This window comes from Schistocerca americana, chromosome 5 (genome assembly GCF_021461395.2).
Source record: "Schistocerca americana isolate TAMUIC-IGC-003095 chromosome 5, iqSchAmer2.1, whole genome shotgun sequence".
Taxonomy (NCBI): domain Eukaryota; kingdom Metazoa; phylum Arthropoda; class Insecta; order Orthoptera; family Acrididae; genus Schistocerca; species Schistocerca americana.
The window spans coordinates 469,300,535-469,326,279 of NC_060123.1; the positions used below are offsets into that span (position 1 = coordinate 469,300,535).

The 25,745-nt window shown below is 42.2% G+C and overlaps 1 protein-coding gene across 1 annotated transcript; it reads right to left on the bottom strand.

Moving 5' to 3' along the window:
• Positions 1-9,973: 9,973 nt before the first annotated feature.
• On the bottom strand, positions 9,974-15,896 carry LOC124615909 (ejaculatory bulb-specific protein 3-like). The gene is made up of 2 exons (XM_047144086.1): positions 15,647-15,896; positions 9,974-10,642 (listed from the first exon to the last, which is right to left on the bottom strand). The coding sequence occupies exons 1-2, from the start codon at positions 15,864-15,866 to the stop codon at positions 10,446-10,448; spliced, it is 417 nt and encodes a 138-aa protein (XP_047000042.1). The 5' UTR covers positions 15,867-15,896; the 3' UTR covers positions 9,974-10,445.
• Positions 15,897-25,745: the final 9,849 nt, after the last annotated feature.

The following is a 25,745-nucleotide window of genomic DNA, read 5'->3' on the forward strand; positions in this document are numbered from 1 at the left end:
CATACGGAATTTGAGCCTGAAAACACGACACTTAGAGATGTACCATCCCAAACACAAATGCTGCATTCTCTGAAAGTGTCTCTTTAGCTAATGTTTGCTGTATGGATAGGTTCTGAGCTATTGTGAAGTCACTTTCCAGTCTTAATTAGCACTCATTTGCGTTCGACCTCCGAAGATCTGGCAACTGAGCAAACCAAAGTGAACATGCAAAATCTCCTCTTTCGACGTACAGCGAAATAGCCAAATAAGTTTTGCCCCTTTGCATGAAACTTCCTGCAGAGAATAAACTATGAAAGTGTTTTATTCTGGTGCAGTCACTCGGACTGTCTACGAATGTGCTTCCTATCCGACTCCTAACAGCCTGATAACAAATAACTGTTACTGACGCGTCTTGTGGCTCTTCACCGCCTTTAGATGAACATCCTAGTAACTAGATGACATCTATGCGCTTAGAACTTTTTACCGCAGTCTATGAAGCGATGATTAATGTACTTTTATCCTTCTGGTAACCTCATTCCAAATTTTAAAAATATCTCTAACGACCATCTAACGCCCTTGGTGTGGGAAAGTGATGCCTCTACACGGTTCACCTGAGATGATTGCTCCAGCGGTTTTACCTCACTCACACAACATTAAACGACGAAAGTCAAATCCAAAGCAGCTATAGCTGTACACAGTTTGGTGTTAAATTAAGAGCCTTTAGAGAGGGTGAGTGATGTAAAATATTTATTAAGTACTTGAACTAAATGTAATTTCTTTTCATTTATTATTTTGTGGAGTTGAAAATAAGAATCGTGCAAGAGAATGCTTACTGTAGACTCAATTCTTGTAAAAGTAATACACTGAAAAGTCGAAATTCGACAAATTGCTGGGCTGTAACTAAGTAAGGCATCACATTTTTTTCAGGAACACCTCGAAAAACCATTTTGAATGGCCCACTGTTACTTCCGGAGTGCCAGCACATCGGTCTTCTGATTCCTCTATGTACTGTAGCCACTGACAAAACTGTTCATGCGTTGTCTTGAAACCATAAGGCTTTAATGAGTATCGCGGTAACAATAATTATATGTCTGAGTACCGACTTATACTTGGTTCAGTCCTCAGAGTAGTCCTCAAACACATTTGGAGTGTACCTCATACCAACATTCACTTACTTTTTAACAAACTAAAAAGTATGTGCCTTACTCATACTGACACAAAAGTATATTTACATCTGTGAACTCAGATATGTCTCTGACTGTTAATTTATCGTTTTACAAGTACAATCCCTATAAGTCTACAACCACACAGGTTACAGTTGCTGATTTTGTTCCAAATCAAAATTCCTAGTAAAGATGACTGCATTTAGTAATGAATACCACTTTTAATACCTTGTACTGATGCTGAAAATCTCTCCATAGATAAATTTATTTTGCTGGTGAATATTTATGTAAAATAAGATTTATTCATTAATCGATCGCTTCCAGGAATTCAACCAAACGATAATTTTAACTAGGTTTCATGCTTACCATGTAAATTACTTTCAGAAGAACGGGTTTCAGCCATCAAACTTGAATAACACTAAATACCTGAAAACATCTTCTGAATTCCTATTACTATGTGCCGATCGGTTTACTCTTACGACAACCACGAATATGATGGTCTGTGTTTTGGGTCGACTTCCCTCTCATGGCGGAACATAGTTTGCAAGATATTCTGTTATTTCTAAAACAGAGAAACGCCTGCCGATACTCCGATACGCCTACATCCATGCAACACAACAGACGTTCCAGTTTCGCGGTCGATTTTAAACTGGCGTTTGTAGTGATCACCACAAGGACTGTAACAGACGAAATAAGGAATCATTCTGATGTATATTGTTACCTTTTAAACCGTAGAAAAGTAACGAACGTAGCACATGATGTGTTTCGTATAGTTTATGCACATGAAGAATTATGTGTTACGTACATAAAGTACATACACAGTTGCGGATACGGACAACCATAATCTGTATAATTGATTCTCGGCAATTAAAATCTGTGAAAACGTGAGACGTGCACGGATAGCCAAAGCGGATAAGGCGATCATTCGAGTAAAGTGGGAAATTCGAATCGAGTTCCTCTCAAGCACAAATTTTCATCGTCATCATTCCATTATACAAGTAATAGTCGTCTGTATTACCGAATATATTTCAGGTATTTCAAGACGGCTGTAGTCGCCGCAGCGCCTGTTTCTTCGAACATACATGTCCGAAGGAACATTGCATCGTACTTCTTAACAATACAGGCGCTGCAGTATAGACAACTATGTAACGGGATTCCTGTAGTTCTGAAAATTTAATATGATTTGTTATACTCTAATTACTTGTTTGTAGTAATAAAACGACATGAAGAAACAAAGATTAATGGAGAATTCCTACAGACTCTACTCTCATTATTCTATGCCACTCTTTTGACCACTAAAGCTCAGCATCGTCATTTAAAAAGTGGCTGAAATCAATGACTTGATGATTTAATTGGATTAGCGTAGGGAGACAAAACAGCTTTGGTCTTAGTTCATTTTTGCCAACCCCGAGACTAACTTCTTGTGCGGTATCGCTCCCTGCCAACCAGTACCTTTAAAGACTAGTAAGACAAGCTGAAAGCATAGTAGAATATAGACACCAGGTACTGGCGACCTTAACCAGTACAAATCATACCCCTTATAAAAATCCAGATACTTATCTTTTTGTTCCTCTTCTACATTTTTCATATGTTTATTATTCACGCATTCCCGTAAAAAAATTGAAGACGCTGCCCGTTAGAAAATAGAATACTGATTTATATTAATGTAAGATCCCTTTTTCATAGATGCAGCTTAGTGGGGTACGGAAAACGTTGCAGTTTAATAAACAATTATTTAAAAATCTGAGCCGGCCGTGATGGCCGAGCGGTTCTAGGCGCTTCAGACCGGAACCGCGCGACTGCTACGGTCGCAGGTTCGAATCCTGCCTCGGGTATGGATGTGTGTGATCTACATCTACTATATGTCCTTAGGTTAGTTAGGTTTAAGTAGTTCTAAGTTCTATGGGACTGATGACCTCAGAAAATCACAAGCAACCTATTTCCACAATTATTTACTGGATTTATTCCAAACTTTGTCTTCCTCTACACTTCTTTCCCTCTGCAATTCCGTCTGGCACCATGGAAGTCATTCCTTGTTATCTTAACAGATGTCCTCTCATCCTGACCCTTCTCATTGTCAGTTTTTTCCACATGTACCTTTCCTGTCCTATTTGCGCTGAGCCTGCTCAATTCTTATCAGTCCACCTAATTTTCAACATTCGTCGGTAGGACCACATCTCAAATGCTTCGATTCTCTTCTGTTCGGTTTTCCCACAGTCCATGTTTCATTACCACGCAATGCTGTGCTCCAGACGTACATTCTCAGAAAATTATTCCTCAAATTAAAGCCTATGTTTGATACTAATAGACTTCTCTAGGCCAGGAATTTCCTTTTCGCCAGTGCTAGTGTACATTTAATGTCCTCCTTGCTCTGTCTGTCATTGGTTATTTTGCTGCCTAGGTAGCAGAATTCCATAATTTCATCTACTTCGTGACCATCAGTCCTTTGGTTCCTGAAGAGGGGCAGCAGCCTTTTCAGTAGTTGCAAAGGCAACAGTCTGGATGATTGACTGATCTGGCCTTGTAACACTAACCAAAACGGCCTTGCTGTGCTGGTACTGCGAACAGCTAAAAGCAAGGGGAAACTACAGCCGTAATTTTTTCCCTAGGGCATGCAGCTTTACTGTATGATTAAATGATGATGGCATCCTCTTGGGTAAAATATTCCGGAGGTAAAATAGTCCCCCATTCGGATCTCCGGGCGGGGACTACTCAAGAGGACGACCTTATCAGGAGAAAGATAACTGGCGTTCTACGGATCGGAGCGTGGAATGTCAGATCCCTTAATCGGGCAGGTGGGTTAGAAAATTTGAAAAGGGAAATGGATAGGTTGAAGTTAGGTATAGTGAGAATTAGTGAAGTTCGGTGGCAGGAGGAACAAGACTTCTGGTCATGTGAATACAGGGTTAGAAATACAAAATCAAATAGGGGCAATGCAGGAGTAGGTTTAATAATGAAAAAACAATAGGAGTGTGGGTAAGCTACTACAAACAGCATAGTGAACGCTTTATTGTGGCCAAGATAGACACGAACCACACGCCTACTACAGTAGTACAAGTTTATATGCCAACCAGCTCTGCAGATTATGAAGAAATTGATGAAATGTATGATGCGATAAAAGAAATTATTCAGGTAGTGAAGGGAGATGAAAGTTTAATAGTCATGGGTGACAGGAATTAGATAGTACTAAAAAGGGGAGAAGGAAACATAGTAGGTGAATATGGATTGGAGGTAAGACATGAAAGAGGAAGCCGCCTGGTAGAATTTTGTACAGGGCTTAACTTAATCATAGCTAACACTTGGTTCAAGAACCATAAAAGAAGGCTGTATACATGGAAGAATCCTGGAGATACTAGAAGGTATCAGATAGATTATATAATCGTAAGACAGAGATTTAGGAAGCAGGTTTTAAATTGTAAGACATCTCCAGGGGCGGATGTGGACTCTGACCACAATCTATTGGTTATGAACTGTAGATTAAAACTGAAGAAACTGCAAGAAGGAGGGAATTTAAGGAGACATGGATAAACTGACTAAACCAGAGATCGTACAGAGTTTCAAGGAGAGCATAAGGGAGAAATTGACAGGAATGGGGGAAAGAAGTACAGTAGAAGAAGAATGGGTAGCTCTGAGGGATGAAGTAGTGAAGGCAGCAGAGGATCAAGTAGGTAAAAAGACGAGGGCTAGCAGATATCCTTGGGTAACAGAAGAAATATTGAATTTACTTGATGGAAGGAGAAAATATAAAAATGCAGTAAATGAAGCAGGCTAAAAGGAATACAAACGTCTCAAAAATGAGGTCGCCAGGAAGTGCAAAATGGCTAAGCAGGGATGGCTAGAGGACAAATGTAAGGATGTAGAGCCTTATCTCACTAGGGGTAAGATAGATACTGCCTACAGGCAAGTTAAAGAGACCTTTGGAGAAAAGAGAATCACTTGTATGAATATCAAGAACTCAGATGGAAACCCAGTTCTAAGCAAAGAAGGGAAAGCAGAAAGGTGGAAACAGTATATAAAGGCTCTATATAAGGACGATGTACTTGAAGACAATATTATGGAAATGGAAGAGGATGTAGATGAAGATGAAATGGAAGATACGATACTGCGTGAAGAATTTGACAGAGCACTGAAAGACCTGACTCGAAACAAGGCCCCGGGAGTAGACAACATTCCATTAGAACTACTGACAGCATTGCGATATCCAGTCCTGACAAAAGTCTACCATCTGGTGGGCAAGATGTATGAGACAGGCGAAATACCCTCAATTTCAAGAAGAATATAATAATTCCATCCCAAAGAAAGCAGGTGTTGACAGATGTGAAAATTACCGAAAAAAATGGTTCAAATGGCTCTGAGCACTATGGGACTCAACTGCTGAGGTCATTAGTCCCCTAGAACTTAGAACTAGTTAAACCTAACTAACCTAAGGACATCACAAACATACATGCCCGAGGCAGGATTCGAACCTGCGACCGTAGCGGTCTTTGCGGTTCCAGACTGCAGCGCCTTTAACTGCACGGCCACTTCGGCCGGCGAAAATTACCGAACAATCAGTTTGATAAGGCACGCGAATTCTTTACAGTCTAATGGAAAAACTGGTAGAAGCCGGCCTCGGGGAAGATCGGTTTGGATTCAGTAGAATTATTGGAACACGTGAGGCAGTACTGACCTTACGACTCACCTTAGAAGAAAGATTAAGGGAAGGGAAACCTACGTTTCTAGCATTTTTAGACTTAGAGAAAGCTTTTAACAATGTTGACTGGAATACTCTCTTTCAAATTCTAAAGGTGGCAGGGGTAAAATACAAGGAGCGAAAGGCTATTTACAATTTTTACAGAAAGCAGATGGCAGTTATAAGAGTCGAGGGGCATGAAAGGGAAGCAGTGGTTGGGAAGGGAGTGAGACAGGGTTGTAGCCTCTCCCCGATGTTATTCAATCTGTATATTGAGCAAGCAGTGAAGGAAACAAAAGAAGAATTCGGAGTAGGTACTAAAATCCAAGGAGAACAAATAAAAACTTTGAGGTTCGCCGATGACATTGTAATTCTGTCAGAGACAGCCAAGGACGTGGAAGAGCAGTTTAACTGAATGGACAGTGTCTTGAAAGGAGGGTATAAGATGAACATCAACAAAAGCAAAACAAGGATAATGGAATGTAGTCGAATTAAGTCGGGTGATGCATAGGGAATTAGATTACTAAATGAGACACTTAAACTATTAAAGGAGTTTTGCTATTGGGAGAGCAAAATAACTGATCATGGTCGAAGTAGAGAGGATATGAAATGGGGAGGAAAGTGTTTCTGAAGAAGAGAATTTTGTTAACATCGATTATAGATTTAAGTGTCAGGAAGTCGTTTCTGAAAGTATTTGTATGGAGTGTAGCCATGTATGGAAGTGAAACGTGGGCGATAAATAGTTTGGACAAGAAGATAATAGAAGGTTTCGAAATGTGGTGCTACAGAAGAATGCTGAAGATTAGATGGGTAGATCACGTAACTAATGACGAGGTATTGAATAGAATTGTGGAGAAGAGGAATTTGTGGCACAACTTGACAAGAAGAAGGGATCGGTTGGTAGGACATGTTCTGAGGCAACAACGGATCACCAATTTAGTATAGGAGGGCAGCGTGGAGGGTAAAAATCGTAGATGGAGACCAAGAGATGAATACACTTAGCAGATTCAGAAAGATGTAGGTTGCAGTAGGTACTGGGAGATGAAGAAGCTTGCACAGGATACAGCAGCATGGAGAGCTGCATCAAACCAGTCTCTGGACTGAAGACGACAACAACAGTTTCTCGTTATTCTCATATCTGCTATCTCTCCTTTCGCCTTTCTTCGATTTACTCTCAAACCATGTTCTGTTCTAATTAGACCATTCCATTCAGTAGACAATGTCATTCTTCTTCACTTTCACCCGGGATAGCAATGTCATCAGCGAATCGTATCATTGATAGCCTTTCGCCTTGAATTTTAATTCCACTCTTCAATCTTTCTTTTATTTCCATCACTGCTTCTTCCGTGTACAAATTGAACATTAGGGGCGAAAGACTACATCCCTCTCTTACACCGTTTTTAATCCGAGCACTTGCACGTCCACATGCACGTATTGTTTATTACCCGTCTCTCCCTATAGCTTATACCTATTTTTCTCAGAATTTCGAACATATTGCACCATTTTACATTGTTGAACGCTTTTTCCAGGTCCACAAATCCTATGAACGTGTCTTGACTTTTCTTTAGTCTTGCTTCCATTACCAACCGCAACGTCAGAGTTGCCTCTCTGGCACAAACTGATCGTCATGTAACACGTCCTCAATTTTCTTTTCCATTCTTCTGTATACTACTCTTGCGAACAACTTGGATCCATGAGCTCTTAAGCTGACTGTACGATAATTCTCGCACTTGTCAGCTGTTGCAGTCTTCGGAATCGTGCGGATCACATTTTTCCGAAAATCGGATTGTATGTCTTCAGACTCACACATTCAACACACCAACGTGAATAGTCGTCTTGTTGCCACTTTCCCCAATGCTTTTAGAAATTCTGGTGGAGTATTAGGTATCCCTTCTGCCTTATTTGATCTGAAGTCCTCCAAAGCTCTTCTAAATTCAGATTGTAATGGTGGACCCCTATCTCTTCTAAACTGAATTCTCTTTCTTCTTCTGTCACATTGGACAAATCATCCCCCTAATAAAGGCCTTCAGGGTACTCTTTCAACCTATCTGCCCTCTCCTCCACGTTTAACAGTGGAATTTCCGTTGCGCTCTTAACGTTTCCACCCTTGCTTTTAATTTCATCGATTGCTGTTTTGACTTGCCTGTATACTGGGTCAGTCCTTCCGACAACCATTTCTAGTTCGATTTCTTCATATTTTTCAGCAGCCTTTTCTTCTTAGCTTCTCTGCACTTCCTATTTATTTCGGTCCTCAGTGACTTGTATTTCTGTATTCCTAAATTTCCCTGAACATTTTTGTACTTCAAAACGGTTCTAATGGCTCTAAGCACTATGGGACTTCCATCTGAGGTCATCAGTCCCTTAGACTTAGAACTGCTTAAACCTACCTAACCTAAGGACATCACACAAATCCATGCCCGAGCCAGGATTCTAACCTGCGACCGTAGCGATCGCGCGATTCCAGACTGAAGCGCCTTGAACCGCTCGGCCACCGCGGCCGGCTTTTGTACTTCAACTGATATATTTCATCTGTTACCCATAGTTTCTTCACTGCTACCTTCTTTGTACCTATGTTTTCGGTGCGTTTTCGTTGTATTCTTTCATCGATGGAGGCAGCTTGGTGGCGGCGGATGGAATAAACAGGCCGCGCGGAGGTGAGACGCCACGACCCGATGCCCGCGGCTTTCCCCCCCTTCACCCCACCATGCGCAGCCGCGCAGATTCCACTCGCTCTTGATTGGCCGGACTGGTGCAGAGAATGCAGAAAATCCCGTGATCGAGAGGCTATGAAGACCTAGCATTTGTAGATTTAGAGAAATCTTTTGACAGTGCTAACTAGCATACCTTCTTCGAAATTCTGACGGTAGCAGGAGTAAAATACAGGGAGCGAAGGGCTATTTACAACTTACACGGAAACCAGAGGGTATTTTTAAGATTTGAGAAACATGAAAAGGAAGCAGTGGTTGAGAACTGAGTGAGACAGGATGTTATTTAGTCTGTACATTGAGTAAACAGCAAAGGAAACTGAAGAAAATTTTCGAGAAAGAATTAAAGTTTAAGAAGAATAAACAAAAACATTGAAGTTTGCCGACGACATTGTGATTCTAAAACAAGGATAATAGAATGTAGTGGAATAAAATCAAGTGATGCTAAGGAAATCAGATTAGGAAAGAAGACAAAACAGCAAATGAGTTATGCTATTTGGGCAGCAAAGTAACTGATGATGGCCGAAGTAGAGAGGATGTGAAATGTAGACTGGCAATGGCAACAAAAGCATTTCGTAAGAAGAGAAATTTGTTAACACCTAATATAGATTTAAGTGTTACGAAGTCTTTTCTGAAGGTATTTGTCTCGAGTGTAGCCATGTATGGAAGTGAAACAAGGACGATAAAAAGTTTACACAAGAAGAGGATGGAAGGTTTTGAAATGTGGTGCTACTGAAGAGTGCTCAAGATTAGCTGGGTAGATGGCGTGACTAATGACGAGATACGGAATGTAATTGCAAAGACAAGAAATTTGACTAAAAGAAGGGATGAGTTGATGGGATACATTGTGACACACTAAGGGACAACCAACTGAGTTTTGGAGGGATGTGTGTGTGTGTGTGTGTGTGTGTGTGTGTGTGTGTGTGTGTGTGTGTAGCGGAGTGGGGGGGGGGGGAATGGGGGTTAAAAATGTTGGAGAGGGAGGCCACGAGATGAGTACAGCAAGCAGATTCGGAAGGATGCAGATTGCAGTAGTTACTCAGAGATGAAGAGGCTTGCACAGGATAGAACAGAATGGAGAAACTGTATCAAATGCAGTATTCAGACTGAAGCTCACAACAACAATAACAAACTAAAAAGTTTTAGGTTATAGATGTTGGATATAATGAGTTTCTAACTGTTTTCTAGAACTCACAGCATGTATCAAGAGTAAAATAATAGAACTGAATTTTGGCACATGTGAGATGCCTATAGCTCTTAAAGTTTTTTGCAGAGGAGTTTTATCTGGTGTAATTTTCATGTTGCATATTGGGATTCGCTGTTTCTGCTCTCTCTTAAGTTAGCATTTTGGCAGTGATGTATTTCAATTGGTTGAAGTTATGCCCACCATTCTCCATTCATTTGTTTCATTACGTGAGGCACACAGCTTACATTTACATTAAATATTTCTCAACTGCAGTCTATGGTTTATTAGAATTCAGTCAAAGTAATGATATAATTCCCAAACATATATTTGCAGTTGAACTGGTAAGTGGTTTCCTTTATCTATTTGATGTACTGATACGTGGTCGAGAAAGACCTGACAGAAATAAAACATAAAAGTGAATTACACTGTGATAAGATACAACCTGTCACTTGTTTGCCAGTAGAGCTTATATTTCATTCTAATTTACTATCAACCTCCTTCATTCGATAGGCCACGACAGAGAGCGTCAGTTAAAACTGTAATCGACCTTTCATTGCGAAATTTACATTCAACAAACACTGATTTTAATCACATGACAAACTTTTACCGGTGTATATCTTCCACTGCCTCTGTTTGCTAAGGAAAGTATACACTGTTCTTTAAAAAAATATTTATTTTTTGTATAGGAACAGTTCAGTACAGATTTCTTTTTTTTTTTTTCTTGCGTCGCACTGCAGGGACTACACTTTAATTCCGTGCTCCCTCCACTGTTGGCTGTTGTTCTGCTTGAGCTTGCCGTCCGGGTCGAACTTGTCCAGTATCTGCTTCCACTGCTCCGGCTTGTTGTGGGACACGTGTGCCAGGAACCTGTACACCGACAGCTCGTCCGGCGTGCAGGGACCGCTGCACCCGCGTTCCAGCATCCGCCAGCCATCATCTACAAAAATCACAATGAAAATTAGTAAAGAGCAACAAAACGCGAAAACATTTACAGCCATCACTAGCGAGCTTAAAAGTCTTTTTAGATAGAGGCAAAGCGTGACTTCAGTAAAACTCTTGTTACATCCTAGTGTCGGTTCTTTACAAACTGTGGAACCTATTCTCCTGAATAAGGCACGTCACTACCAAAATCAGGCACAGTCTAAGAGAAACAGACAAACTAAGAACTTTTCTGGGAGAAACCATTCGAACCTAAAGGAGCAGTAATTGATGGGAGATCACATAGTGAAACCGAAGATATATCTGGATTTCCTCGAGGAAGCTTTGTAGCCCCTATACTATTCTAAATGGATACGAGTTGTAACAAAAGGGTATGGCCAGACAGCTCCAGGGATACATCAGCGCATCAGGAATTCAGTACGATATCGTGTTGATCCGAGCCTCCTTGCTAACGAGGGAATTATGAACACTTAATTTAGGAAAGTTTTTCATACTGTAACCAAAAAGTTAAAAAGTTATGTTGAATATTTCATGTAAGAAAGCGTTTCATGTAATGCTGGTACGATCTGTTTCTGCGTGTTTCCCATGATTAATGTGCCTATGAAGATAAACAGAAAATTTGCTCTCATATGGAAATAAAGCGTTTCGAGACCCATGTCCACGTAACGTATTTTCTTCCCCTACATGTGAAGATTGTATCCTGAAAGTTTGGCCATATGTTTTTGTTACAGTCTGAAATGGAAATGGCTCTGAGCACTATGGGACTTAACTTCTGAGGTCATCAGTCCCCTAGAACTTAGAACTACTTAAACCTAACAAACCTAAGGACATCACACACATCCATGCCCGAGGCAAGATTCGAACCTGCGACCGTAGCGGTCACGCGGTTCCAGACTGTAGCGCCTAGAACTGCTCGGCCACCCCGGCCGGCGTTACACTCTGTGTAAAAGATTTCCGTCTTTGTTTGCTGATGACGCCGTCGTCTGCCGTGCTTTAAAGTCATTGGAAAATAAATACGATTTACAAAATAATTTAGAGAAATCATCCGCATCGCCAAAAAATCCTTTAAATATCGGGTACACGTTAAATCACACAAATTTAAAGACTGACGATTCAATATCTAGGAATTACAATTATGAATAACTTAAATTGGAATTATCACACAGAAAATGTTGTTGGGAAGATGAACCAAAGACTGTGTTTCATTGGTGGAACACTTAGAAGGTGCTACAAATCTGCTGAAGAGATTGCCTACATTTCGGTTCTTTGTCATATTCTGGAGAACTGCAGCGCGGTATTGGAACCTTACTGGATTAATTTTAATGGAAGACTCCGAAGAAGTTCAGTGAAGAACTACTAGTTTAGTGTTATCTCGAAACTGGCGACAGGATGTTACGAATACATTAAGCGAGATAGGGTGGCAATCATTAAAACAAAACCCATTTTCCTTGCGGCACGATCTTTTCGCAAAATTTTAATCATTAACTTTTTGCTCCGATTGCCCAAATTATTTTGCTCACTCCTGCATACGTTGGGAAAAACTATCATTCAGATGAAACAAGGGAAATCACAGCTCAAACGGCAAGGTTTAGGTGTTCATTTCTCCCAAGAGCTATTCGACAGTGTAATAGTAGAGTACTTTTATGCAGCTTCTGCTAAACACTTAAGTGAACTGCAGAGTAATCAATCACGTATTGATGTACAAAATGAAGCTCCCGGAGCAAGATTATGACAGCAAGATTTAATACTTTTCTACGCAAACCACTAGCTATAAATAAAAGCATCCAGTATAGCTATACTGCATATGTACTAGAAACTTAAGTGATGCGGAGGATGAAATGAAACGAATTAAACAGTCAGAAAAGTGACAAAGTTAAGCAAAAGAAATAAAACTCAAGAATAATAACATGTTATAAATACAAATCCTATTAGGGGCGTAAGATTAATATTCTACAAGCATCTATAACGAATTAGACTCAACAGGTAGATGCGAAAAGTTTTACAATAATTAGGAAAACTGCAAGAGAAATGTCACTGGCTTAGGAAGGTACATGGAAATCGGAATGAAACAAGTAGGAGGAAACTGAAGACTGAACAATATGTAGAGTGAAATATTTAGGAGAAAAAAAAATCTCTGATTACAATGAAGAAACTGAATAGCAAACGAAAGGGAAAAATGAAAAGGTGAACAAATTGCCTAATGCATAAATCGCTCACTTTGCTGCATTCTGTATCTTTTATGGAGTCAATGTATAACGTTGATCTAGATCCGAATTATGTTTGGTAGTATGGCATGTAAACAAAATCGTTCAGCGTGTCTGAGTATAGTCTGTTGTTCCACACAAAATTTGCATTTCAGTGAAGCAATTACATGAGGCGCGGAGCCAATAGGGTGGGGGGATGTCATGGGGGTCGTAAAAACCTCACCTCCCCTTACAACGATTTATTTAAAGCGTCTATATTTTTACATGTATTAATTGCCAAGAGAAGAGAGTATTACAAAAAATGAGAGAAAAATTCGAAATAATTATAATCTCCGTTTAACCTGGACATTTTCTGGTTGTGTTCCTGAGGGTTATTCCAAATGGACTGGTTTGCAGTCTCACTGGCCTTAAAAATAAATCCCATCCAAGAAAAGGCATCCATTTACGGGCTCACTATACTTGCTGCCAACAACATATAAATACTGGTTACTGTGTTCAATCCTTGGTTTCCCTCTATAATTTTTGTGCCCCTACAATTCTTTCCGTCATCAAACTGAAGATTCCTTGATGCCTCAGGTTATGTCCTATCAACTAAATCCTCTTTTTGTCAAGTTCTGCCACATTTCCTTTTTCCCCAGTTCGATTCAGTACTTCTCCATATGTTATTCGACCTGCCCATCTATTCCTCAGCATTCTTTTTTAGCACAACATTTGAAAATTATTTCATTCATGGCTGAGTTGCTTGTCATACCAATTTCAATTTCATTCAAGGCTACGCTCCTGAGAAATACCTACAAAAATGACTTTCTATCACTTACATTGATATTAGCTATTCACAAATTCTTCTTCTTCAGGAACGCTTTTCTACCTATTGCCAGTCTATATTTTATATACATTTTACTTCAGCCATAGTCAGTTAATCTGCTGCCCACACAGCGGTACTCATCGACTACTTTTAGTGTTTCATGACCTAACACAATTATCGCCAGATTTAATCGGACTACATTCCACTACCGTAAAATGTCTTGATCCTCTTATCGTGGCTTGTTACAGACTATTGCTCCTAAGTGCCCCACTATCTACAAACAGTAGTGTACACTATTATTGTTTCTAAAATCTTAGACACCTGTGACTCGTTAAAAGTGAGGGTATCGGAAAGTTATATTGGGAGGGAGGGAGGAGGGGCGGTAATACACTACTGGCCAATAACATTGCTACACCAAGAAGAAATGCAGGTGATAAACGGGTATTCATTGGACAAATATATTATACTAGAACTGGCATGTGATTACATTCTCACGCAATTTGGGTGGATATATCCTGAGAAATCAGTACCCAGAACAACACCCTCTGGCCGTAATAACGGCCTTGATACGCCTGGGCATTAAACAGAGCTTGGATGGTATGTACAGGTATAGCTGCACATGCAGCTGCAACACGATCCCACAGATCATCAAGAGTAGTGACTGGCGTATTGTGACGAGCCAGTTGCTCGGCCACCATTCGTCAGACGTTTTCAATTGTTGAGAGATCTGGAGAATGTGCTGGCCAGGGCAGCATGGAATATTTTCTGTATCCAGAAAGGCCCGTACAAGACCTGTAGCATGCGGTCGTGCATTATCCTGCAGAAATGTAGGGTTTCGCAGGGATCGAATGAAGGGTAGAGCCACGGGTCGTAACACCTCTGAAATGTAACGTCCACTGTTCAAAGTGCCGTCAGTGCGAGCAGGAGGTGACCAAGGCGTGTAACCAATGGCACTCCACACCTTCACGCCGGGTGATACGCCGGTATGGAGATGACGAATACACGCTTCCAATGTGCCTTCACTGCCATGTCGCCAAACACGGATGCGACCATCACGATGCTTTAAACAGAACCTGGATTCATCCGAAAAAATGAAGTTTTGCCCTTCGTGCACACAGGTTCGTCGTTGAGTACACCATCGCAGGAGCTCCTGTCTGTGATGCAGCGCCAAGGGTAACCGCAGGCACGGTCTCCGAGCTGATAGTCCATGCTGCTGCAAACGTCGTCGAACTGTTCATGCAGATGGTTGTTGTCTTGCAAACGTCCGCATCTGTTGACTCAGGGATCGAGACGTGGCTGCACGATCCGTTACAGCCATGCGGATAAGATGGCTGTCATCTCGACCAAAAGTGATACGAGGCCGTTGGGACCCAGCACGGCGTTCCGCATTACCCTCCTGAACCTACCGATTCCATTTTCTGCTAACAGTCATTGGATCTCGACGAACGCGAACAGCAATGTCGCGATACGATAAACGGCAATCGCGATAGGCTACAATCCGACCTTTATCAAAGTCGAAACGTGATGGTACGCATTTCTCCTCCTTACACGAGGCATCACAACAACGTTTCACCAGGCAACGCCGGTCAACTGCTGCTTTTGTATGAGAAATCGGTTGGAAACTTGCCTCATGTCAGCACGTTGTCAGTGTCACCACCGTCGGCAACCTTGTGTGAATGCTCTAAAAAGCTAATCATTTGCATATCACAGCATCTTCTTCCTGTAAAATTTCGCGTCGGTAGCACGTCATCTTCGTGGTGTAGCAATTTTAATGGCCAGTAGTGTTAATCGTGAAACTCTGATACTTCTCCACTCCCGCAACGGAAGCGAGAACTAGATCCGCGCCTCAGTGACGCTTAGTCATTGTGCAGAACTGTGATTTTCTTCAAAAACCCGAATGTGCCAGCTCCATTCTCTCCTATCTCTAAAGGAGCCGCGAAAACAGAAACGGCGCGTGCAGTACGCAGTGTTAGGCGTGAGAGTGTGGACTTACATTTGATGCCGACAGTGTGATGGTCGCAGAACTTGTAGTCGTCGCCTTCCAGGATGCAGCGCATGGCCTCCTGGAAGCGAGCCTCGTCGTTGATGGCGCTGTCCACGTCCAGCCTGTCGGGCCGGGCGAAGCTCTGCGCCGGGCCGACCTGCGCGCAGACCCCCGCCACGAGCGCCGCCAGCACCGCCACGGCCGCTACCTGCAGGTGGAGATGCGCCATTCCGTCCGCTTGCTTCTTGTGCTGGACGCTGCCAGGCAGCGCTTCTTATAGGCACCGCGCGTCTGACCTTCACGGCCTTCCGGGGCGCACCGACTGACGCACGCAGGGAAACGAGTCGTGATGGGACTCCTCCGTACGCGGCCAGTGTTCTGCTCACGTCATCACTGTACCGTCGTTTTTCTATGCGCGTCACTGTTGTTTCGCCGAAATTATCGGGTCAAATTCTATTACGAGCAGTAATCATAAGCTCGGGTCTTTATATTCCCCTTCTGGTGCAAACGATAAACATAAAGAACATTTTGTATATACCAAAGCGTAATACTACATACTGTGCATCTCGACCTCACACGATGTGTCTTTCAGGTATACAGGGTGTTACAAAAAGGTACGGCCAAACTTTCAGGAAACATTCCTCACACACAAAGAAAGAAAATATGTTATGTGGACATGTGTCCGGAAACGCTTACTTTCCATGTTAGAGCTCATTTTATTATTTCCCTTCAAGTCACATTAATCATGGAATGGAAACACACAGCAACAGCGTGTTACAGGAAATGTTCAAAACGTCCTCCGTTAGCGAGGATACATGCATCCACCCTCCGTCGCATGGAATCCCTGATGCGCTGATGCAGCCCTGGAGAATGGCGTATTGTATCACAGCCGTCCACAATACGAACACGAAGAGTCTCTACATTTGGTACCGGGGATGCGTAGACAAGAGCTTTCAAATGCCCACGTAAATGAAAGTCAAGAGGGTTGAGGTCAGGAGAGCGTGGAGGCCATGGAATTGGTCCGCCTCTATCAATCCATCGGTCACCGAATCTGTTGTTGAGAAGCGTACGAACACTTCGACTGAAATGTGCAGGAGCTCCATCGTGCGTGAACCACATGTTGTGTCGTACTTGTAAAGGCAAATGTTCTAGCAGCACAGGTAGAGCATCCCGTATGAAATCATGATAACGTGCACCATTGAGCGTAGGTGGAAGAAACTAAAATGAGCTCTAACATGGAAATTAAGCGTTTCCGGACACATGCCCACATAACATCTTTTCTTTATTTTTGTGTGAGGAATGTTTCCTGAAAGTTTGGCCTTACCTTTTTGTAACACCCTGTAGAATCTTCACTGGTTAGAAATTGGTGAGGTGCTACTAGGGCCGGCCGAAGTGGCCGTGCGGTTCTAGGCGTTGCAGTCTGGAACCGCGAGACCGCTACGGTCGCAGGTTCGAATCCTGCTTCGGGCATGGATGCGTGTGATGTCCTTAGATTAGTGAGGTTTAACTAGTTCTAAGTTCTAGGGAACTAATGACCTTAGAAGTTGAGTCCCATAGTGCTCAGAGCCATTTGAACCATTTGCTACTAGGATTCGAGCACTGAGGTTTTCGTACAAACCTAATTATGTTTATAGACATGATTAAGTCTTCCCGGGTTATCAGCCGAGTCAAGGCGTCGTTCTGTGGCAGCGTTTACATGTGGCAACACTGACACACTCGGGAGATAATCTCATAAACCCCAATTCTCATGATCTGCCGCGCGGAATTAGCCGAGCGGTCTAAGGGGCTGCTGCAGTCGTGGACTGTGCGGCTGGTCCCGGTGGAGGTTCGAGTCCTCCCTCGGACATTTGTGTGCGTGTTTGTCCTTAGGATAATTTAGGTTAAGTAGTAGACTGATGCCTTAGCATTTAAGTCCCATAAGATTTCACACACATCTGAACATTTGTCATGATCTCTGGTAGTTTACTTTTTGAATTGAACAGATATCTACCTACTGTCTACAGGACACAGAAAAGCAGAGAGAAACCCTTGTAACGTAATATACGACGTGGGGTCTCTGGACCCCTACGTTTAAACCGAAATTCAACGCACGAATCAGTCAAAGGGACAATGGAATAGTTCCATTCAAAAGTACTCGCCACACGATTTAAGACATTTATCACTCTGGGGGTCGAGAGGATCAATTCTGTTTCATAGAACACATGTCTTTGTTCAGGCCGCCAAAGAAGTGAAAATCACACAACGAGGGATCCAGGCTGTACGGGGTTTTTACAGTGTTTGCCAACTAAATCGCTGAAGCGTAGCCTTCGTCGATGGCAGTGTGGTGGCGGGCGGTATAGTACAAAACGATGATTCCGCCCGACCGCGTTCCTGGGCGTTTTGGCGGTACAGCGAATCGCAATTTCTGTAAAGAGTCTTCATAACGCTGCGCATTGATTATGATTCCACGTTCGAGGAATTAGACGAGCAGATATCATCTGCAGTCGAAGAAAGAAGTCATCATGACCTTACCGTAACTTGTCTGAACAGCTTTCGATTTCTTTGTCGGGGGAGATGTGGGGTGTTTCCACTGCTGGTTCTGCCGTTTGCCCTCGGGCTGTTGGAATACCGTCGGACGGAATCATTCTTTTGGACGATAACGCCGGCCCCAACACTGCCAATCCGACGAAGGCTACGCTTCAGCGATTTGGTTGGGAAACGAACTGCATCTTCTCCGTACAGACCGGATCTTTCATCGCCTGATTTTCGCATTTTTGACAACCTGAAGAAACACAAAAATGATCGTCGGTTTCAGTCAGATGAGGAACTGCAAGAGTAACAGGAGATCTCTACTATGAGACTCTTGGCCTTGATTACCACTTCCATGTTACCTTACTGTTACAGTAGTGCCCGATACAACCAGTAAAATGTAAGTGTGGCCATTTAGGGTATCCAGTAGTAAAGTGTACACAGCACGTTCTGTGTACCGTAGACGTAAGACAGAAAATGGACCCTATGGTGGTCATGTAACCATGCACACATGCAAGTTTGTAATTACATTTTAAATATTCATGGTGATCTGTGTTTCCCAGGTCTGCATCATTTTTAAGGTTCCGTGTCCCAATTGGTAAGATGACAACCTTCATAAGTTCTCTTTGTTGTCCGTCTGTCTGTCCGACAGTTAAAAACTTTTTTTCTCAGGAACGGGTAGACGTATCAATTCGAAATTTAATTGAGTTACTGAAGACTATGGTGTAAAAAACGGAAGTTCTAAGTCAAAAGATTAGGCCATTTATGTCATATATTTTGATACTCGCAAACTCATTCATCAGCACATATAGGATACTGTCCTACGTGTCATCTTCAGGTGAAGCGTCGGGTTCGTGTCCTGTCCGGGTCTTAATAGCCCCGGGACCACGAGGGGTTGCGACATCCCTTCCGCAGGTGAGCGATTAGCACTGGCACGCAGATGAGGCAGAGGAGCCTGCAGTCCAGCGGCTATAAAGACCCAAACAGGACTGAAATCGACATTTCATCTGAAGATGACAAGTAGGAAACCCGTTGAAACGTTGCCGCAGAACGACGCCTTGACTCGGCTGATAACACAAGAAGTCTTCATCACCGAGATTCGCCGAGGAAGTCTAAATACGCACGTATATAGACAGTTCATCCATTCGGGGAATCGAGAATACCGACCATTTCTGCCTGTTATCGACATTGATACTGGGAAGATAGCGGTCGAAGGGTTTCCAAGGTTTTCAAGAATGTTTTAATTTCAGTAATATAAATGTGACATAAATAGTTCAAATGGCTCTGAGCACTATGCGACTTAACGTCTGAGGTCATCAGACGCCTAGAACTTAGAACTACTTAAACCTAACTAACCTAAGGATATCACACACATCCATGCCCGAGGCAGGATTCGAACCTGCGACCGTAGCTGTCGCTCGGTTCCAGACTGTAGCGCCTAGAACCGCACGGCCACTCCGGCCGGCAAATGTGACATAATGTGACGTAGCAGACAGGTGACCATTATTATACTAACAAGGGAACCTCCCCATCGCACCCCCCTCAGATTTAGTTATAATTTGGCACAGTGGATAGGCCTTGAAAAACTGAACACAGATCGATCGAGAAAACAGGAAGAAGTTGTGTGGAACTATGAAAAAATAAGCAAAATATACGAACTGAGTAGTCCATGCGCAAGATATACAATATCAAGGCAAGTGTGAACAGAGGAACGACGTGGTCCCGTGGTTTGCGTGAGCAGCTGCGGAGTGAGAGGTCCTTGGTTCAGTTTACATGACAAACTCTTATGTTTTCATCACTTTTTTTGGAGTGACTATCACGTCCACAAGAAAACCTAAATCGGGCAAGGTAGAAGAATCTTTTTACCTATTCGCGAAGTGTATAAGTTAGGTGGGTCGACAACATATTCCTGTCATGTGACGCACATGCCGTAGCCAGTGTCGTATAGAATATATCAGACATGTTTTCCTGTGGAGGAATCGGTTGACCTATGACCTTGCGATCAAATGTTTTCTGTTCCCATTGGAGAGGCACGTCCTTTCGTCTACTAATCGCACAGTACTGCGGTGCGGCCGGAAAACACAGACACTAAACTTATTACAGTGAACAGAGACGTCAATGAACGAACGGACAGATCATAACTTTGCGAAAGTAAAGAAAGTAAAATTTTCGCACGAGAGAAGACTTGAACCCACGACCTTCCGCTCCGCAGCTGCTCACGCTACCCACGGGACCACGGCGCTCCTGAGTTCTCGCTTTCCTTGATGTTGCATATCTTGAGCATGGGCTATTCAGTTTGTATATTTTGCTTATTTTTTCATAGTTCCACACAACTTCTTCCTGTTTTGTCGATTGATCTGTGTTCAGTTTTTCAAGGCCTAGCCACTGTGCCATCTTATAACTAAATGTGAGGGGGGTGCGATGGGGAGGTTCCCTTGTAAGCAGTAGTTATGCATTCAGGCTGACTGGGTCGCTATGATAAGAGTCCCACATCAGGAAAGAAATGGCTTTATTCCTCATATTGCGCTATCCAGGAGCGACAACTGCTAGTACAGGGTGGTCCATTGATAGTGACCGGGCCAAATATCTCACGAAATAAGCGTCAAACGAAAAAAACTACAAAGAACGAAACTCGTCTAGCTTGAAGGGGGAAACCAGATGGCGCTATGGTTGGCCCGCTAGATGGCGCTGCCATTGGTCAAACGGATATCAACTGTTTTTTTTTAATAGGAACCCCCATTTTTTATTACATATTCGTGTATACGTAAACAAATATGAGTGTTTTAGCTGGACCACTTCTTTCGCTTTGTGGTAGATGGCGCTGTAATAAGTCACAAACATATGGCTCACAATTTTAGACGAACAGTTGGCAACAGGTAAATTTTTTAAATTAAAATACAGAACGGAGGAACGTTTGAACATTTTATTTCGGTTGTTCCAATGTGATACATGTACCTTTGTGAATTTATAATTTCTGAGAACGCATGCTGTTACAGCGTGATTACCTGTAAATACCACATTAATGCAACAAATGCTCAAAATTATGTCCGTCAGCCTCAATACATTTGGCAATACGTGTAACGTCCTCCTAAAGCAGCACAATTGAAATGCTTCCAGTTTCTTTTACTGAAGTTCTCACGTGAACACCGCGTCGTTTCCGTAGTGAGCTGGGCCACAGACGCAACAATGTGTAGCTGCTAAACAATAACCCGTAGTACTCCTGAAAGTAGTGGTCAGTGCCCCAGACTAGCTACTAGTCGAAGAAAATGCGTTATTGCTGGGTGGGCAGAGAAAATGAATATTTAGTGGATGGAAAAAATTAATATTTATTCCTGGTTAACAATCTCAGTGTACAGCAGTATATCTCAAAATTACTTTAAGTTGTTAACAGTAATAATTACCAAGAAGAATGAAAGGAAATGTACTCTATAGCAGCCCTACCGAATTACTCGTGAATTCAGATATCTCGCTGTCGCTAGATGTATGGTGCAGTGAAATGAACAATTGGACTATACGTTAGAAGCCTAAACTTGCATCTCCATTCACATGAATACTCTGCAAATCACGTTTAAGTGGCAGAGGTTTCATTGAATCATCTTTGCAATAATTATCTATTATTTCAATCTCGTACAGCGCCCGGAAAAAAACGAACACTAATATTTCGCCGTGCGAGCTCTGCTTTCCATGATTTCATTATGATAATCGTTTCTCCCTATGTTCGTCGGTATCAACAAAATATTTTTTCATTCGGAGGAGAAAACTGGTGACTGAAATTTCCTAAGAAGTTTCTGCCGCATCGAAAAAGTCTTAATCATGTCCACCCTCAAATCCTGTATCATTTCAGTGACACTCTCTCCCCTATTTCGCGATGATACAAAACGTGCTGCTCTTATTTTAACTTTCTCAATGTACTCCAAGAATCCTATCTGGTAAGGATCCCACACCGCGCAGCAGTATTCTAAAAGAGGACGGAAAAATTGGAAATTGGTGGTAAAATGGTTCAAATGGCTCTGAGCACTATGGGACTCAACTGCTGTGGTCATAAGTCCCCTAGAACTTAGAACTACTTAAACCTAACTATCCTAAGGACATCACACACATCCATGCCCAAGGCAGGATTCGAACCTGCGACCGTAGTGGTCGTGCGGTTCCAGACTGTAGCGCCTTTAACCGCTCGGTCACTTCGGCCGGCAAATTGGTGGTAAGGTCCTATGGGACCAAACTGCTGATGTCATCGGCCCGTAAGCCTACTCACTACTTAATCTAACTTAAACTAACTTACGCTATGGACAACACACACACCCATGCTCCGACGGGGGAGCCGCACGGACCGTGACAAGGCGGCGTCGACCGCGAGGCTACCCCGGACAAGCGTAGTGTAGGCAGATCTGTTACATTGTGTAAGTGTCCTGCCAGTAAAACGCAGTCTTTGTCTAGCCTTCCCCACAACATTTTCTATGTGTTCCTTCCAATTTAAGTTGTTCGTAGCTGTAATTCCTAGGTATTTAGCTGAATTTACGCCCTTTAGATCTGGTTGATTTATCGTGTAACCGAAGTTCAACGGATTCCTTTTAGCACTCAGGTGGATGACCTCACACTTTTTGTTATTTAGGATGAATTGCCAATTTTTTCTCCTTAGAGATATATTTTCTAAATCGTTTAGCAATTTGTTTTGATCTTCTGATGACTTTGCTAGTCGATAAACGACAACATCATCTGGAAAAAACCTAAGACGGCCGCTCAGGTTGTCTCTTACATCGTTTATATAGATAAGGAACAGCAAAGGGCCTATTTATAACACAGCTCTACAAAATAAAATTTTTTGTTCGTTGCCAGGGATGTTTGAACGAAAATGGGATAGTGTTATGATACTCATTCCGAGTATATTTGTACTTTTTCCAAATTGGCTCTGGTTTTTGAGATATAGGTTATTTGTGGAAATGAGAGTTTCATGTGGATAATATCGACTGCAGGGTCCATATATGGTGTAATGTATTTGCTACCTGTTTTTTAATTAGTGATATTGTACTATCTTTATTAAACAATTGTGCTCAGGGAGTGCATCTGTGTGGTTGAGGATTACATCATGCAAACATCACACTGTCAGCATGTGTTCAGTCCTGTTGTGCGGTGCGTGTGTTGAAGATATTGAGGGTTGTGCAGATTCATTTGTGATTCATTTGTTGGCCGAGGTAATCCCCGCAACAGCCGATAGGTAGCGTTCAGTGTAAACAAGAAAAATGGCGATGGTCGAAAGTCACACACATGTGCAGTGCAGCTTCAAGGAGATAGAACCTTTTCATCGTGACGTAGCAAATAAGATGTGAGTATTCATTTCACACAAAACAATTAATGATGTTTGTTGGATGTGATTGACATGCAAATACAAGAAAGTTCTGCATAATATGTAGTATTTGTGCAATTTTGTTTTAGGAAAACATGAGTTCTTCACGCCGTCTTTGCGTGAACCATCCAGATGAGTTCTGCTACATTTGTGGTGAATACGTTCTTCAAAATAACAGGAAGAATATCACTCCTTTTGTGAAGGAAGCGTATCTGGCATATTTCGGAATTAAATTTGGAGATCAAGACAAGGCGTGGGCACCCCATAAAGTTTGTAAATGCTGTGTGGAGTGCTTACGGCAGTGGACAAAACGAAAAAGGAAAAGCTTAAACTTCGGAGTGCCTATGGTATGGCGAGAGCAGAAGAACCATACAGATGATTGCTATTTTTGCATTGTTAATGTGAAAGGTTTTAATAGGTTCAAAAAACGAAAGTGGGAATATCCCGATTTGGAGTCAGCAAGAAGACCGGTGGTGCACAGCAACGATGTTCCTGTACCAACCTTCACAACATTACCCACGCTAACATCATCAGATGACGATGTGCACGGCGAGGAATGTACAAGTAGTGGTTCGGAATACGAAGGACGTGAGACACAACCCCAGCAGTTCGACCAGAAGGAGCTCAGTGACTTGATACGAGAACTCAATCTTTCAAAGCAAGCATCAGAACTCTTAGCATCCAGGCTTAAGGAAAAGAACTGTCTTCATCCAAGTGTTAAAATAACAGCTTACCGGACGAGAGAAGAAAACCTTCTTCCATACTTCAACCAAGAAGAGGTTATAGTGTATTGCAGCAATATACCCGGACTTTTACTTGAATTGGGGCTGCCGGAATATAGACCAGAGGACTGGCGTCTCTTCATAGACAGTTCCACTAGAAGTTTAAAATGTGTTCTCCTACACAATGGCAATCGTTACGCATCTATTCCAATTGCCCACTCAACAAAACTTTGTGAAGCATATGCTAACATCAAGATGGTTCTGCAGAAAATTCAGTATATGCAGCACCAGTGGTTGATTTGTGTTGATTTGAAAATGGTGAACTTCTTGCTTGGACAACAAAGTGGATACACAAAGCACCCATGTTTTATCTGCATGTGGGATAGTAGGGCAAAGCACGAACATTGGAAGCAGAAAACATGGCCTCCAAGGGAACATATGGCTGTTGGTGAAGCAAACATCATTAATGAACCTCTGGTTAGTAGGGACAAGATTGTTCTTCCACCATTACATATTAAGTTAGGACTAATGAAGCAATTCACCAAAGCTTTAGACAGAAATGGTAATTGCTTCACATACATCTGCAATACGTTCCCTGGACTCAGTAGTGAAAAACTTAAGGCAGGAATATTTGATGGTCCTCAAATTCGCAGGCTCATCAACGATACCAATTTTACAAGTGTCATGACTGTCACTGAAGCATCGGCCTGGAACAGTTTTGTCGCTGTTGTAAAATGTTTTTTGGGCAATCATAAAGCTCCCAATTACGAGGAACTGGTCAAAAACATGCTCACTAACTTTCAAAACTTAGGAGCTAACATGAGCATAAAATTGCACTTCCTTCACAGCCACTTGGATCGATTTCCTCGTAATCTAGGTGATTTCAGTGAGGAACAAGGAGAGCGGTTCCATCAAGATATGAAAGGAATAGAGGAAAGATATAAAGGAAGATGGGACAGGCATACGATGGCAGATTATTGCTGGAATCTGCAACGTGACTGTTCTGAAGAGACCTATAAAAGGAAAGCGTGCAGGAAGCGGTTCGTCATGGACGGAAAATGATATACTTATAGAGAAACTTTTCAATTATGTTTTATACGTGGACAAATGCCTATCAGGTTTTCATAGAAGCTATTTATAAAGATTATTTTCTTTTTTCATTGTAGTTTGTAGCACTCGAGTTCAGTATTAGCAATTTTTTCTAATTTTTTGAATAAATCATGCATTATCTCAAAAACTAGAGCCAAAGTGCATAAATGGTTGCTATATTCGTCCTCAGCACCACTAACCCATCCTAAAGCCACTCAAATATCCTTGGCAAGAAAATGAGGTTGACCAATGTAATACTACCTTGGGGAACGCCGGAGATCACTTCTGTTTTACTCGATGACTTTCCGTCAGTTAGTACGAACTATGGTCTCTGTGACAATAAATCACGAATCCAGTCACATAACTGAGACGATATTCCATAAGCACGCAATTTCACTCCAGCCGCTTGTGTGGTACAGTGCCAAAAGCCTTCTAGAAATCTAGA

Excerpts from the sequence above, each read along its gene's own strand:
- LOC124615909 (XM_047144086.1), bottom strand. The coding sequence starts at position 15,866 with ATGGCGCATCTCCACCTGCAGGTAGCGGCCGTGGCGGTGCTGGCGGCG. Across the intron at positions 10,643-15,646 it reads TCACACTGTCGGCATCAAAT|ATGATGGCTGGCGGATGCTG; the intron begins GTAAGTCCACAC and ends TGATTTTTGTAG.